The following is a 12,647-nucleotide window of genomic DNA, read 5'->3' on the forward strand; positions in this document are numbered from 1 at the left end:
AAGGATCTGCCACTTTCCAGGTGCCTGCTCTAAACACTGGACTATGAGACACTCTGATAGTGGGCTCCCTCAGTCTCTCCTGGTTGAAACTATTCCACTGTGAATCAGTAAGGAAAGACTCAATGGGCAAATGAGAGAGAGAGAGAGAGTGTGAGATTGACTCCATCACCTGGTGGTTGGTGCACTTGTAAGAGAGGCTGGTGACTGAGGATCCTGTCCTTCTATGACAATGCCATTTAAACATTATTTATTCACAGCGTTCCTCCTTCCAAAGGTGGTGTAGACACCTAACACCAAGAGAGGGTTCACAGCTGAGAATCCCAACCAGAGGACGGCACATCCCCGGCAGCCTGGAGTTGTTAGGTGCCTATTTCAATGAGAGGGGGTGTGGGTCTTAGGACATCTTTAGCAACCTCATTGGCTAGATTCGGTGAGGAAGGTGTAAGAATCCCATAGTAACAGATATGGGATAATCTGCCCCCCACATTAGCTCTCATCCTGATCTCTAATAGTTCAACATTGGTTTACGCTCAGAATTATGCAATTTTTATATCGCTTCCAAATATTTTGTTATCATTAACTGTTATAACACTGCATATAATTGTTCAAGTAAATGTTCAATCCCTCTTTGAATCTTGCTAAATTCTTTGGCTTGATGGATTACAGTGGCAGTGAGTTCCACAGACTAAGTACATGTTATGTGAAAAATGTATTTCCTCTTAGCAGTTTTGAAGCTGGCACCTTTAAATTTCATTTAATGTTCTCTTGTTCTTGTATGATGAGAAGCTCCTGATCTTCCTTCTCTAGACCATTCAGACGAAGAAGGGGGTCTGGGGTGGGTATTTAAAGGCATTTCAACACCTGGTGGGATTTCAAAAGATGTCAGTCACGTAGAGATGCGTTTGAAAATCCCACAAGAAACCTTAATTTCTTTAAAAATTGCTGCTTAGGCTGGAATTTGTCAAGGAGCCTAAGGAAGATAGGTTTATTTCAATGAGCCCATAGAAATTAGACTTGAGTGAGTCCCAGTAGGACATCACTCCATCTCCACCCACCCTTTCTGTCCAGTAAGGATTATTCCCTATGCCATATTTTCTAGTGCCAAGTGGACAACGGGTAGGAACGAGTGAAATTTTTCAGATGAATAATTGCTTTGCAGAAAAATTCAATTTCAGTCAACCTGAAACTATTTGTGAATTTGACCCAATTAATTTGGGGTGAGAAAAAGGTCCTCAGGGCCAGCTTTAAAAAATAGCATCGACCTTTTATAACCTTCAGGCCATCTATCTCTTATAACCGACAAGGGCCTCTGCCCAGAATATGAGAGATCCAGGACAGAATCCCTGTTATAAAGATGAGTCTTGAACTCAGAGTCCCTTTCACAGATAAGCATCCTATAGCCATGAGGCTACAGGCCATTGTGGGATGCTTTGCTCTGAATCTCTCCTGCTGATGCTGTTTCATATTGAACAAAAACCTAAATATCCATTGGGCCACAGAGAAACCGAGGGAGAATACCACAATAGCTGGTGCTTTTGGTACTCTCCATAGATAGAAGATTTGGATTCACTTCCCTCTTCTAAATCAAGCAGAGAGTGTTATGATTTTTTGGTTTGCTGGTTGAACTGGAAAAATCTGTGATTTGCCCAGTTGTAATGATAGCCTCCTGTTGTCTTGTTTCAGTGTACAATTTAGGCTATTTCCCTACAGCATAATTCAAGTATTTAAGTGAAAGGCAGCAGGGCATAGAGGCACCGACTCCGTGGGTGCTCCCAAAAAAATAGTGGGTGCTCAACACTCATCAGACACAGCTATTCTGCAGCATCACCGATCAGCTGGTTGGCGGCTTGGGGAGCGGTTTGGGGGAAGGTGGAGTGCAGCAAGTGGTGGGCGGGTGGGGGCCTTGGGGAGGGAGTGGAGTGGGGTCGGAAGAGGCATAGCAAGGGTGGGGTCTTGGGGGAGGAGACGGAGCAAGGGAAGAGCCTTGGGGGAAGGGTGGACTGGGGACGGGGCCCTTAGGTGGAACAAGGGTGGAGTACCCCCAGGGAAAAGGAAAAGTCAGTGCCTATGAAGCATAGCCCAGTGGGATGGGTACTGTACTAGAAGTCAGGACACCTGGGTTGTGTTCCCAGCTCTCTCTCTTACTTGTTGTGTAACCTTGGATAAATTGTTTCCTCTTTCACACTTTATACATCGTTTCTATTTAGATGATAATCTCTTTGGGGCAGAGATTGTCACTAACATAGCAACACAACCAGCACACACAATAGCCCCCAAAAAGCTTAGCCCCTCACCACATCACACCTGTGTCATTTACCACTTCCACAAATCCACACAAAATCCCTCAGACACAACAACACAACCAGGACACTTGCCCACCCTCACTCATAATTACTACTTTTGCAACAAATACCCAAATGGTCCCACTGTGGTTTTTGGTATCACTTTCAAAATTATATATGTTCCATTTTTATATCAGTTGCAAAATTCTAAACCAAAGGTTCATAGATTTTACACACATACACACATAGATCTGAAAGCACTTTTCAAAGCAGGTTACTATTACAGCTGATAGGAAGCTTTCCAATGTTGTTTTCTATTGGAAAAATGCAAGTTCAGTGAAATGAACATTTCTCACGTGAACATCTTTTAAAGGGAAATTAGCAAATAGATTTGTTTCAATTTGGTCAAAATGTTTCATATTGAATTTATCATTCTGAATTTTGTGTTATATTATAATTTATGTATATTACACTATATTATACTATAATTTATAATATAATGCTAAAGTTGATAAGAAATATTTCAACCTCATCACCACATTTTATTTCAGTAATGTAATTGTGATGTTTCTAATGTAACCCTTCTACCCATCTAAGTTGGCAGCAACAAGGGCCGGGTTCTGTATCTAGGGGTTCCGTTTCAATAACGCAATGCAAAAATGGCTCGAGCCCCCACCCACTGACCTGGGACAATTACATACCACCCCCTGGGTGCCTCTAAGAGGCAATACTTCCCCTCTCGCAAGCACGGAGTCTGAGTGTAGCAGAAAATGTTTAATAACATGAGGTAAACGACATCAGCATTAAATTGGAAAAACACCACAAACAGGATTCATAACACAACCATGAGCAAAAAAACCCACCCCAGCAAATTGGGCTGTATTCTTTCCCTTTGGTTCTTGAATCCAGCAACCCAAAAATCACCCAGAGTCCCCAAAGTCCAACACCCCCCAAAGTCTCTGTCCCTGGTCAGTGCAGCCCCAGAGTAAAAGGGGGGCATGCAGGGTGTTAAGGGGCACCTTACGTTATCCGAGGCCGGACGTCTCTCCGTGGGGTTCCGCTGCAGCCTTCACCATGAGCCAGTCCGCTTCCTGCTGTCCCACAAACTGCTCCGCTCTACAAGATGCTCTGCTCTGCGACCTGTGAGCCACTCCAGCCATCCCCGCAAACAGCTCCACTTGCCGTTCCTTGGGCCGCTCCAACCGTCCCAGCAAGGCTCCGCGCCGCTCACTGCTCCTCCAGTCATCCCCACAAATTGCTCCGCCAGCTGCTTAGCAATATAGCTTCAGGCTCCCCCACTAGTTAACACAGCACTTAATAACTTTAACTCTTTTGTGATTTCAGCTCTTAGTGATTTCAGCTCAGAGTAGAGGAGTCCCAGTGCTGGTACACCATTAGGTCAAAGTGAATTCAGCTCAGCAGCCTGTAACTAGACTCCTAATGGAATCAAAGTTAGATCTGACATTCAACAGTGGAGAGAGAAGGTGATGCAGTTGCTGTTTCAAGCTCTCAGAGATGGGTCCATATCATCCAATACAAATACCTGCCCCTATCCTCTCTCTCTCTCAATTCACTGGGTTTTGTAACCCATGCCCCTTGTCAAGCAAGTGCTACTTAGGTAATGGTGAAGGACTCACTCATTTCTTCTGTTGTACAACAGTTCCACTGGCCTTGATTCACAGAATCAGGGTAACAAAACTTTATTTTTCCTGCCCCAATAACAGAGAAACTGGGGATCTCACACCAGCCAAAGTAACCACTTTCAGTTGCTGTTGTTTCATGCCACGCGGGTGGGTGTGCCTATGCAAACAAGATCAGCCCCTGGAGTTCTTTTCCACACTTGCCATAATTCACCACCAGATGTCAGGGTAGAGCTCATCCTGACTCTGTTTACACTAAAATGAAATATTTTAGAAATTTAATTTTTCAGTACATTTCAGTGTTTGGTTCTGATTAGGGATGAAAGAACATTTCTGAAGTGTGCATAGAATGGCAATTCTATTTCCTAACAAACTTCCACTGGTATCATTATCTCCATTTCACAGACAGGGAAACTGAGGGCCAGGACGTGAAAGTGGGGTGGCCAAGGTCACACAATGAACAAGTCTATTGCTGGCACAATCCCTACTCAGTGTATCATCTGCAAGGTCATGCTGAATTCCTTGTCAAATAGCTAGTGAATTCCATTAGTTGACACATTTATCTTCAATTTTCCCACAGTGGATCAAAAGATGTCCTTTCTTGGGACTAGATTCTGCCACCCTTCCTCTCAGTGAGTAGCACCTTACTCCTTGAGTAGTCCCACTAAAATCGTGATCAAGGGTGATAGAATCTAGGTCTCAGTTTTTACTTAGGGTGGAGTTTTCTGAGGAGGTTGAGGAAGTTAAGTGCTTAAATCCCATTGAAACTCCACCAGCCTCATTTGAAATTCAAGCCTTATCATGCAAAACTCTCCTTTAACATCAATGGGAGTGTTGCCCAAGTAAGTACAGAGTAAAACCTTTGTACATGAGAAAATAAGAATGGCCATACCAGGTGAGACCAAAGGTCCATCTAGCCCCGCATCCTGTCTTCCGACAGTGGCCAATCTCAGGTGTTTCAGAGGGAATGAACAAAACAGGTAATCACCAAGTGATCCATACCCTTTCGCCCATTCCCAGCTTCTGGCAAACAGAGGCTTAAGGACACCATACCTGCCCATCTTGGCTAATAGCCATTGATGGACCTATCCTCCATGAACTGTAAAGAAAGACCCCACATTTTGTCCCAAAGCCAAATAAAGCATGTGCGTGTTAGGCAATGATTTAAGAATGATACATACACATTGCATTTTTTTCTGTACCGTGCTCATTGGGCCTGACCTTGATACCCCTGTTTATGATGAATGGTGCCTTACTGCGCACATAGGTTGGGATTTCCAAAGGGACCAGATGGACTGTCTTGTCTAGAAAACTGGCATAGCTGTGCCATCAGAGCCTGTCACAGAGCTGGCTGTTTCAGGGATTCAGATGCCGAGCCTACCTGTTACAGGCTCCACTGAAGGGGATGAGTCAACGCAGATCGACCTGGGGATAGTTACCTGAGAAGAAAGTATCAGAGAATTCCACCTGGAAGAATTCCACCATGCTTTCAACAGCTTCCACCCCACCATCAACCTCAGCCTGGACCAATCTACACGGGAGGTCCACTTCCTGGACACCACCGTACAAATAAGCGATGGCCACATTAACACCACCCTATACCGAAAACCCACCGACCGCTACGCCTACCTTCATGCCTCCAGCTTCCACCCCGGTCACACCACACGATCCATTATCTACAGCCAAGCACTGAGGTACAATCGCATCTGCTCCAAGCCCTCAGACAGAGACCAACACCTACAAGATCTTCACCAAGCATTCTCAAAACTACGATACCCACACAAGGAAATAAAGAAACAAATCAACAGAGCCAGACGTGTACCCAGAAGCCTCCTGCTACAAGACAGGCCCAGAAGAGAAACCAACAGAACTCCACTGGCCATCACCTACAGTCCTCAGCTTAAACCTCTCCAACGCATCATCAGTGATCTACAACCCATCCTGGACAATGATCCCTCACTTTCACAGACCTTGAGAGGCAGGCCAGTCCTCGCCCACAGACAACCTGCCAACCTTAAGCATATTCTCACCAGCAACCACGCACCGCACCATAACAACTCTAACTCAGGAACCAACCCATGCAACAAACCTCGATGCCAACTCTGCCCACATATCTACACCAGCAACACCATCACTGGACCTAACCAGATCAGCTACAACATCACCGGCTCATTCACCTGCATGTCCACCAATGTTATATATGCCATCATATGCCAGCAATGCCCCTCTGCTATGTACATTGGCCAAACTGGACAGTCACTACGCAAGAGGATAAATGGACACAAGTCAGATATCAGGAATGGCAATATACAAAAACCTGTAGGAGAACACTTCAACCTCCCTGGCCACACAATAGCAGATGTAAAGGTAGCCATCTTACAGCAAAAAAACTTCAGGACCAGACTCCAAAGAGAAACTGCTGAGCTCCAGTTCATTTGCAAATTTGACACCATCAGATCAGGATTAAACAAAGACTGTGAATGGCTATCCAACTACAGAAACAGTTTCTCCTCCCTTGGTGTTCACACCTCAACTGCTAGCAGAGCACCTCACCCTCCCTGATTGAACTAAGCTCGTTATCTCCACACTGATATATACCTGCCTCTGGAGATTTCCATTACTTGCATCTGAAGAAGTGAGGTTCTTACCCACGAAAGCTTATGCTCCCAGTACTTCTGTTAGTCTCAAAGGTGCCACAGGACCCTCTGTTGCTGAGAAGAAAGGAAGCTCCAAAAGAAGAGAGTTCCTCAGGAGCCTGAACTAGGCGAAAGGATAACAGATGAGGAGGCCTGGGGTAGACCTTAACAAAGCAGGAAAGCGACTACAAAGAAAGGCTGGCAGAAATCATGAGCAAACAGGGGGAAGACTGCAGAGCTCCACAGGCTGTGGAGAAGCCTTAATCTGTACAGCAGAAGAAGCTGCTGTTGTAATCTAGAGATTTTTGGTTTTGGACTTTAAAGTTTTATCCAGGCTCCAAGATCAGAGCTTTTCAACCTTTGTACAAATGCTCCTTTCAGAGGGCTTTATTAGAGGGAGATAAACAGCTGTGAAGTAGACTGTTTGGCTGCTCCTTGACCAAGCTCTTTAAGTAACCTCACCTCACTGTCACCTCATTAAGGAGGGAAACTGAGGTAGGCCACAGCAGAACCATCCTCTGCTGCATGGAGAAGTTTGAGAGGTGATGGTGCCCCTTCTACAGTGCCACCTAGAGGAGAAGCAGCATATGCTGACAAAAGGAGTTCTTTTGTTGGCATAGCTACACCACCTCCCTGCATGACATTAGCTCTGCCACCACAATAATTGTTCTTTCAATATAGTTGCAGCATTTTTTTCATGCTCCTAGCTAACATAAGGACAGCGGGAAAGCTTTACAGTGCAGCCCAAGCCAAAGAGAAGTAGGCAATCTTCTCCCATTAGTGCCTAACTCCCCTAAGCTTCTTTGTAAATCTCAGCCATAGTCAATGTGATTAATGGCCAGGGAAGAGATTGGGAAAGTTCTTGAGTACTACCTCACCATGCAAGGAGTGGCATTGATTGATCAAGCAGTCTCCATTGTCTATGTGTTCTCTCTGAGAAGTCTTCTGGGATGGCTGTTGGGAAAGTGGATTCCCTTTGATGGGTCATCAGTGCGTCTGGCTTATCCATTGTTGTACCTGAAAGGCTGGTTGTGGGTGTTCCCAACTTCACACCATATTTCAGTAACACACACATAGCTAAATTTTGTAACTTCATACACAATGATAGCATATACAATCCAACAGTAAATTTATGTTGAACAGATCAAGACTTTTAAAATGATACCTCACACGGCATACATTGTACAAAACATATCATAATTATATGACAGTGGTTAATATGGGATCCCCAGAGTGCTGTGTCAAAAATCTGGTGAAGTTGTCCTCATTTACACTGCTGTAAATTGGGAATAATTCCATTGAAATTTGTTGGAGATAGTTACAATGAATGTGAATCCAGACTAAGAGCAAAATGCTGCCCTGTATGTGAAATGTCTTGAGTTCCTGCTGTTTTATTCTTCCAGCTTTTCCGAAGACATAGGGATATCATGTTCTCTGAATACAGATGCAGAATTCCCACAGGATTTGCCCAAATGGGTTGAGATTAAGGTAAGTCCCTGAGCTTGTTAAGGCAAGAAAGGCAGCTCCACTACCCAGCAGCCCTACTTTCCATCCTTTGCCTCCAGGAAAGGGTCTTCATGCATACCTTCAATGAAGCAGGAATAGCCAGTTACATGGTGATTGTTTCCAGTGCACTCCATCTGTGACATCAAAGTTGAGTGCCAGGAGTCCCACCCCTGGGCACACACATATACTTTTGGTCCACTGCCTGGCCCCTTGTGCCCTATATCCACCAGTGTACAATCTTGGCATGGTATGGAAATATTTCTGGTATGCTGGAATCTGAGCATGACCAAATCTATCTTGTTAGGTTCCTTAGGCCTACTATGAAAGCAACCTGTTAGGGCAAAACAAGGATCATCTTGTAGATGGAAAAAGTTTTATACAACTTCTCAAAAGGCATTTTCAAAGGGGCTAAGTAAGTGGATGCTGATTTTCAATGGGAATTGGGTATCTAAGTCCCTTAGGCCCTGTTTAAAAATCCCAGCCAATATTACCTTGGGGCAAACCAAACTCTACCTTTCTGATAAAAACTTCCCTCTACAAAGAGCAAGCAACATCAGTTATGAGGAAAATGTGGTTAATTTTGTTCAGTACGCCGAATCTTTGAACACATCACCACATCCATTGACATAATTTTGATATAATCTAAAATACATTGATCAGAGACACTTAACATTTTGACAAGACTCGGACATGACTTGAAGGCTATGACAATACTTTGTCACATCTATCAACATTTGGATATATATTTGACAGGCTTCTACAAACTTTTACATAACTCTAGCTCTATTACAAAATTTTGACAAGGCTTGAAAGCCCAGACCTTCAAAGATGTTTGGGCATGTAACTCCCATTGACTTCAGTGGCAGTTAGGCACCTAAATACCTTTGGGCATCTGGTCCAAAAACCTTTGCTATGTTTCAGAAAGCTATGAAAAAAACATGGACATGGCTCTGATAATTACAACATCCATTTGTCATGTGTCCACAAACTTTCACATGATGCAATTTGTATTTAAGATTATGATGAAAGAAAGACTTCTCTCTAAAATGTTGGCATTGCTTTAATGCATCTGAAGACATTTCTATGATGTTCCCATGTCCCTAAAATGTATTTAAAGACTTTGACATGTCATTAGAAGCTACAATAAATCTTTGACTTGTATCTAGAAATCTGTAAATAACTTTGGCATATCTCTGCAAACTTTGACTTCATTTGAAATGCCTCTATTATGACAAAATATTGGAATCATCTCAGAAATTAACCTCACTCAGTTATGTTGCTAAAAATGCTCCTTGGACAATGAAATACCTCTACTGTCTTTAAAAAGACTGTGATGTGTCACTGATAATTTTCATGAAAAATGGGATGCAATGTATTGGTATGTTTCCAAAACTATGGCATTTTGACATGCCACTAAAACCACTGACATTTATTTATCATGTTTCTAAAGGCATTAGTATAACATGCCTACACAAAACAACTTGACAATGGTTAGGCAGCTAGTGTGCTGAGATGTGTGTCATTCTTACCAGTAACATAAGAACATACAGCATGGTTTTGCATCCCTGCCCATCCTGGCTAATAACCATTGATGGACCTATCCTCCATGAATTTATTTGTTATAGACTTGGCCTTCATAACATCCTCTGGCAAAGAATTCCACAGGTTGATTCTGTTGTGTGAAGAAATCGTTCCTTTTGTTTGTTTTAAACCTGCTGCCTATTTATTTCATTTCATGACCCCCAATTCTTGTATTATGAGAAAGAGTAAATAACATTTCCTTATTTACTTTCTCCACACCAGTCATGATTTCATAGATCTCTATCATATCCCCGCGTAGTCGTCTATTTTTTAAGTCCCAATCTTATTAATCTCTACTCTACTATGGAAGCTATAATACCCTTAATTATGTTTGTTTCCCTTTTCTTCACCTTTTCCAATTCCATGTATCTTTTTTGAGATGGGGCAACCACATCTAGATACAGTATTCAAGATATGGGCATAGGGTGGATTTATACAGAGGCAATATGGTATTTTCTATCTTGTTATCTATCCCTTTCTTAATGATTCCCAACATCCTGTTCACTTTTTTGGCTGCTGCTCACATTGAGTGGATGTTTTCAGAGAAATAGTCAGTGACTCCAAGATCTCTTTCTTGAATGGTAACAGCTAATTTAGACCCCATCACTTTATGCTCTAATAAATTTGTTAGTCTCTAAGGTGCCACAAGTCCTCCTGTTCTTCTTTTTGCGGATACAGACTAACACGGCTGCTACTCTGAAACATCACTTTATATGTATAGTTGGGATTATGTTTTCCAATGTGTATGACTTTGCATTTATCAACACTGACTTTCATCTGCCATTTTGTTGCCTAGTAATCAAGTTTTGTGAGATCCCTTTGTAACTCTTCACAGTCTGCTTTGGACTTAACTATCTTGAGTAGTTTTGTATCATCTTCTCATTTAATTACTTCTTTGTTCTCTCCCATCTATCTGTCAGTATAAGACTGTTATCTTTTGCCAAATATTTAGATTGTAAGCTGTTTGGGGCAGGATCATCTTGTTGTTCTATCTTTGTACAGCACCTAGTACAATGGGGTACTGGCCCATGACTTTGGTTCCTAAACACTATTATAATGCAGACAATAGTACTACTAATAATAAAAATTGACATATCTCAGAAGTTTTATGTGATGTTCTTTGATGATACTTTTACATGAGTTTGACATGACCCTAGTAACTTTGCTAAGGCTTTAATACATCATTAAAATGATTGACATTGTCTCTTTCCGTGTTTTCTGCTACAATCAGTGACCATCAGGACATCTTACAATGACTTCAAGTCCCCCTGCTGAATACCTTTTTCAAGATCTCTCTGACCTCTTTGTTTCTCAATGTATAGATGAAAGGATTTAGCAATGGAGTCACAATTGTGTTCAAGATGGTGACTATTTTGGTTAGTTCCAAAGAGGTTTCTATGGATGGTTTAACATGTAGAAAAATGGTGGATCCGAACCATATAATCACAACTGTGAGATGGGAAGAGCAGGTGGAAAAGGCCCTTTGCCGACCTCGTGATGAGGGGATTTTCAAGATGGTGGAGATGATATAAATGTAGGATACCAGGGTTATCACACAGGACCCTAGGATGACGATGGCAAACATGATGAAACAGACCATCTCAACAAGGTAGGTGTCAGTGCAGGAGAGAATTATCCAGGGAGCTATGTCACAAAAGAAGTGATTGATGATGTTTGGACCGCAGAAGGACAACCTGGCAATCAGACCTGCTGGCACGGAAATAACCAGGAAACCACCCACCCAAGAGCTAAGGGCCAGCTGAACAGAGAGAGTGCTGCTCATAATAATGTTATAATGTAATGGGTAGCAAATGGCCAGATAGCGGTCATAGGCCATGACAGCCAAGAGGAAGTATTCTGTACAGCCAAAGGAGAAGACAAAATACATCTGCAGAAGGCAGCTGGTGAAGGAGATGGATTTGCTTTGAGACACAAGATTGGCTAGAGTCTTAGGGACACAGGCTGTGGTGAACCAGATCTCCAGGAAGGCAAAGTTGCAGAGGAAGTAGTACATGGGGGTTTGAAGGCATGTCTGGGTCCTGACTAGGAAGATGATGGCCACATTACCAGTGATGATCAGGACATACATGACGAGAAAGAGTATGAAGAGGGACAGTTGCAAAAACTGAGACCCAGGGAATCCCAGAAGGATGAATTCCTTCACTCTGGTGTGATTTTCCTCGCTCATCAATATTGGGAGTTTTACCTGATGAAACAAATGGACCCATAAAAGAAAGATAGTTAAACCCGTAGTCAAACTTTGTCATATAGAGCTCATTTTTGTTAGATAATTGGGCTTTATAAGGACTTGATTCTTGTCAAGTATTCCAACACTAGAATTATGGGTGTTTTATTGTCCTTGGATGGAACTGTCAATGGGGATCCTAAGGGAGTTTGGCACCCAATACTCAATAGGTACCCAGTTACAATAGGAACTGTTGCCTAAATATTTTAGGCCCCTGATTTTGACAATCTCATAACATATAACTAGATCCCTGTCTTACAAACAGATCTTCATGGCACACAGATCTTCATGGTCCTGGATTAGCATCGAACAGTTAAGTACTCACCAAAAGCAACTAGTCTGTGTGCGACTAATCTACTGATTAGTGCATTTTATGAATACCTATCTGTGCCCAAGCTGCAGAGTTTATGAGTCTGTCACAGGCCCAGTTAGAAACCCCTTGGTTCTTTCACTCAAAATATAGGCATTCATGGCTTTACTTATGCAGGTCCTTGGTTCGATCACTGAAGTCAACCAAGATGACAGGTGTAACATAAGTCTGGTTAATTGTCAACTATAAAAGGTCCTACAGGTCCTATAAACAACAGATATTGGGGCCCTAATTCCTAGCACTATTAGGCACCTGTCAAAATCCCAGTCCTTGGAAACAGACCTACTCCCTGCTATCTCCCGTCTAGGAGTAGCAGGTAGAAGCAAGGTTAAAGCAGACATCAATACAAAGTAGCTGTGTGTGTGCATGTCTAGATATTCTTGAGCT

The 12,647-nt window shown here is 42.7% G+C and overlaps 1 protein-coding gene across 1 annotated transcript; it reads right to left on the reverse strand.

Annotated features, from left to right (window-relative positions):
• Nucleotides 1-10,903: 10,903 nt before the first annotated feature.
• On the reverse strand, nt 10,904-11,833 carry LOC101953485 (olfactory receptor 6F1-like). The gene has a single exon (XM_024111534.1). It carries the CDS (start codon nt 11,831-11,833, stop codon nt 10,904-10,906), a length of 930 nt encoding a protein of 309 aa, XP_023967302.1.
• Nucleotides 11,834-12,647: the final 814 nt, after the last annotated feature.

Source organism: Chrysemys picta, chromosome 13 (genome assembly GCF_011386835.1).
Source record: "Chrysemys picta bellii isolate R12L10 chromosome 13, ASM1138683v2, whole genome shotgun sequence".
NCBI classification, from domain to species: Eukaryota; Metazoa; Chordata; order Testudines; family Emydidae; genus Chrysemys; species Chrysemys picta.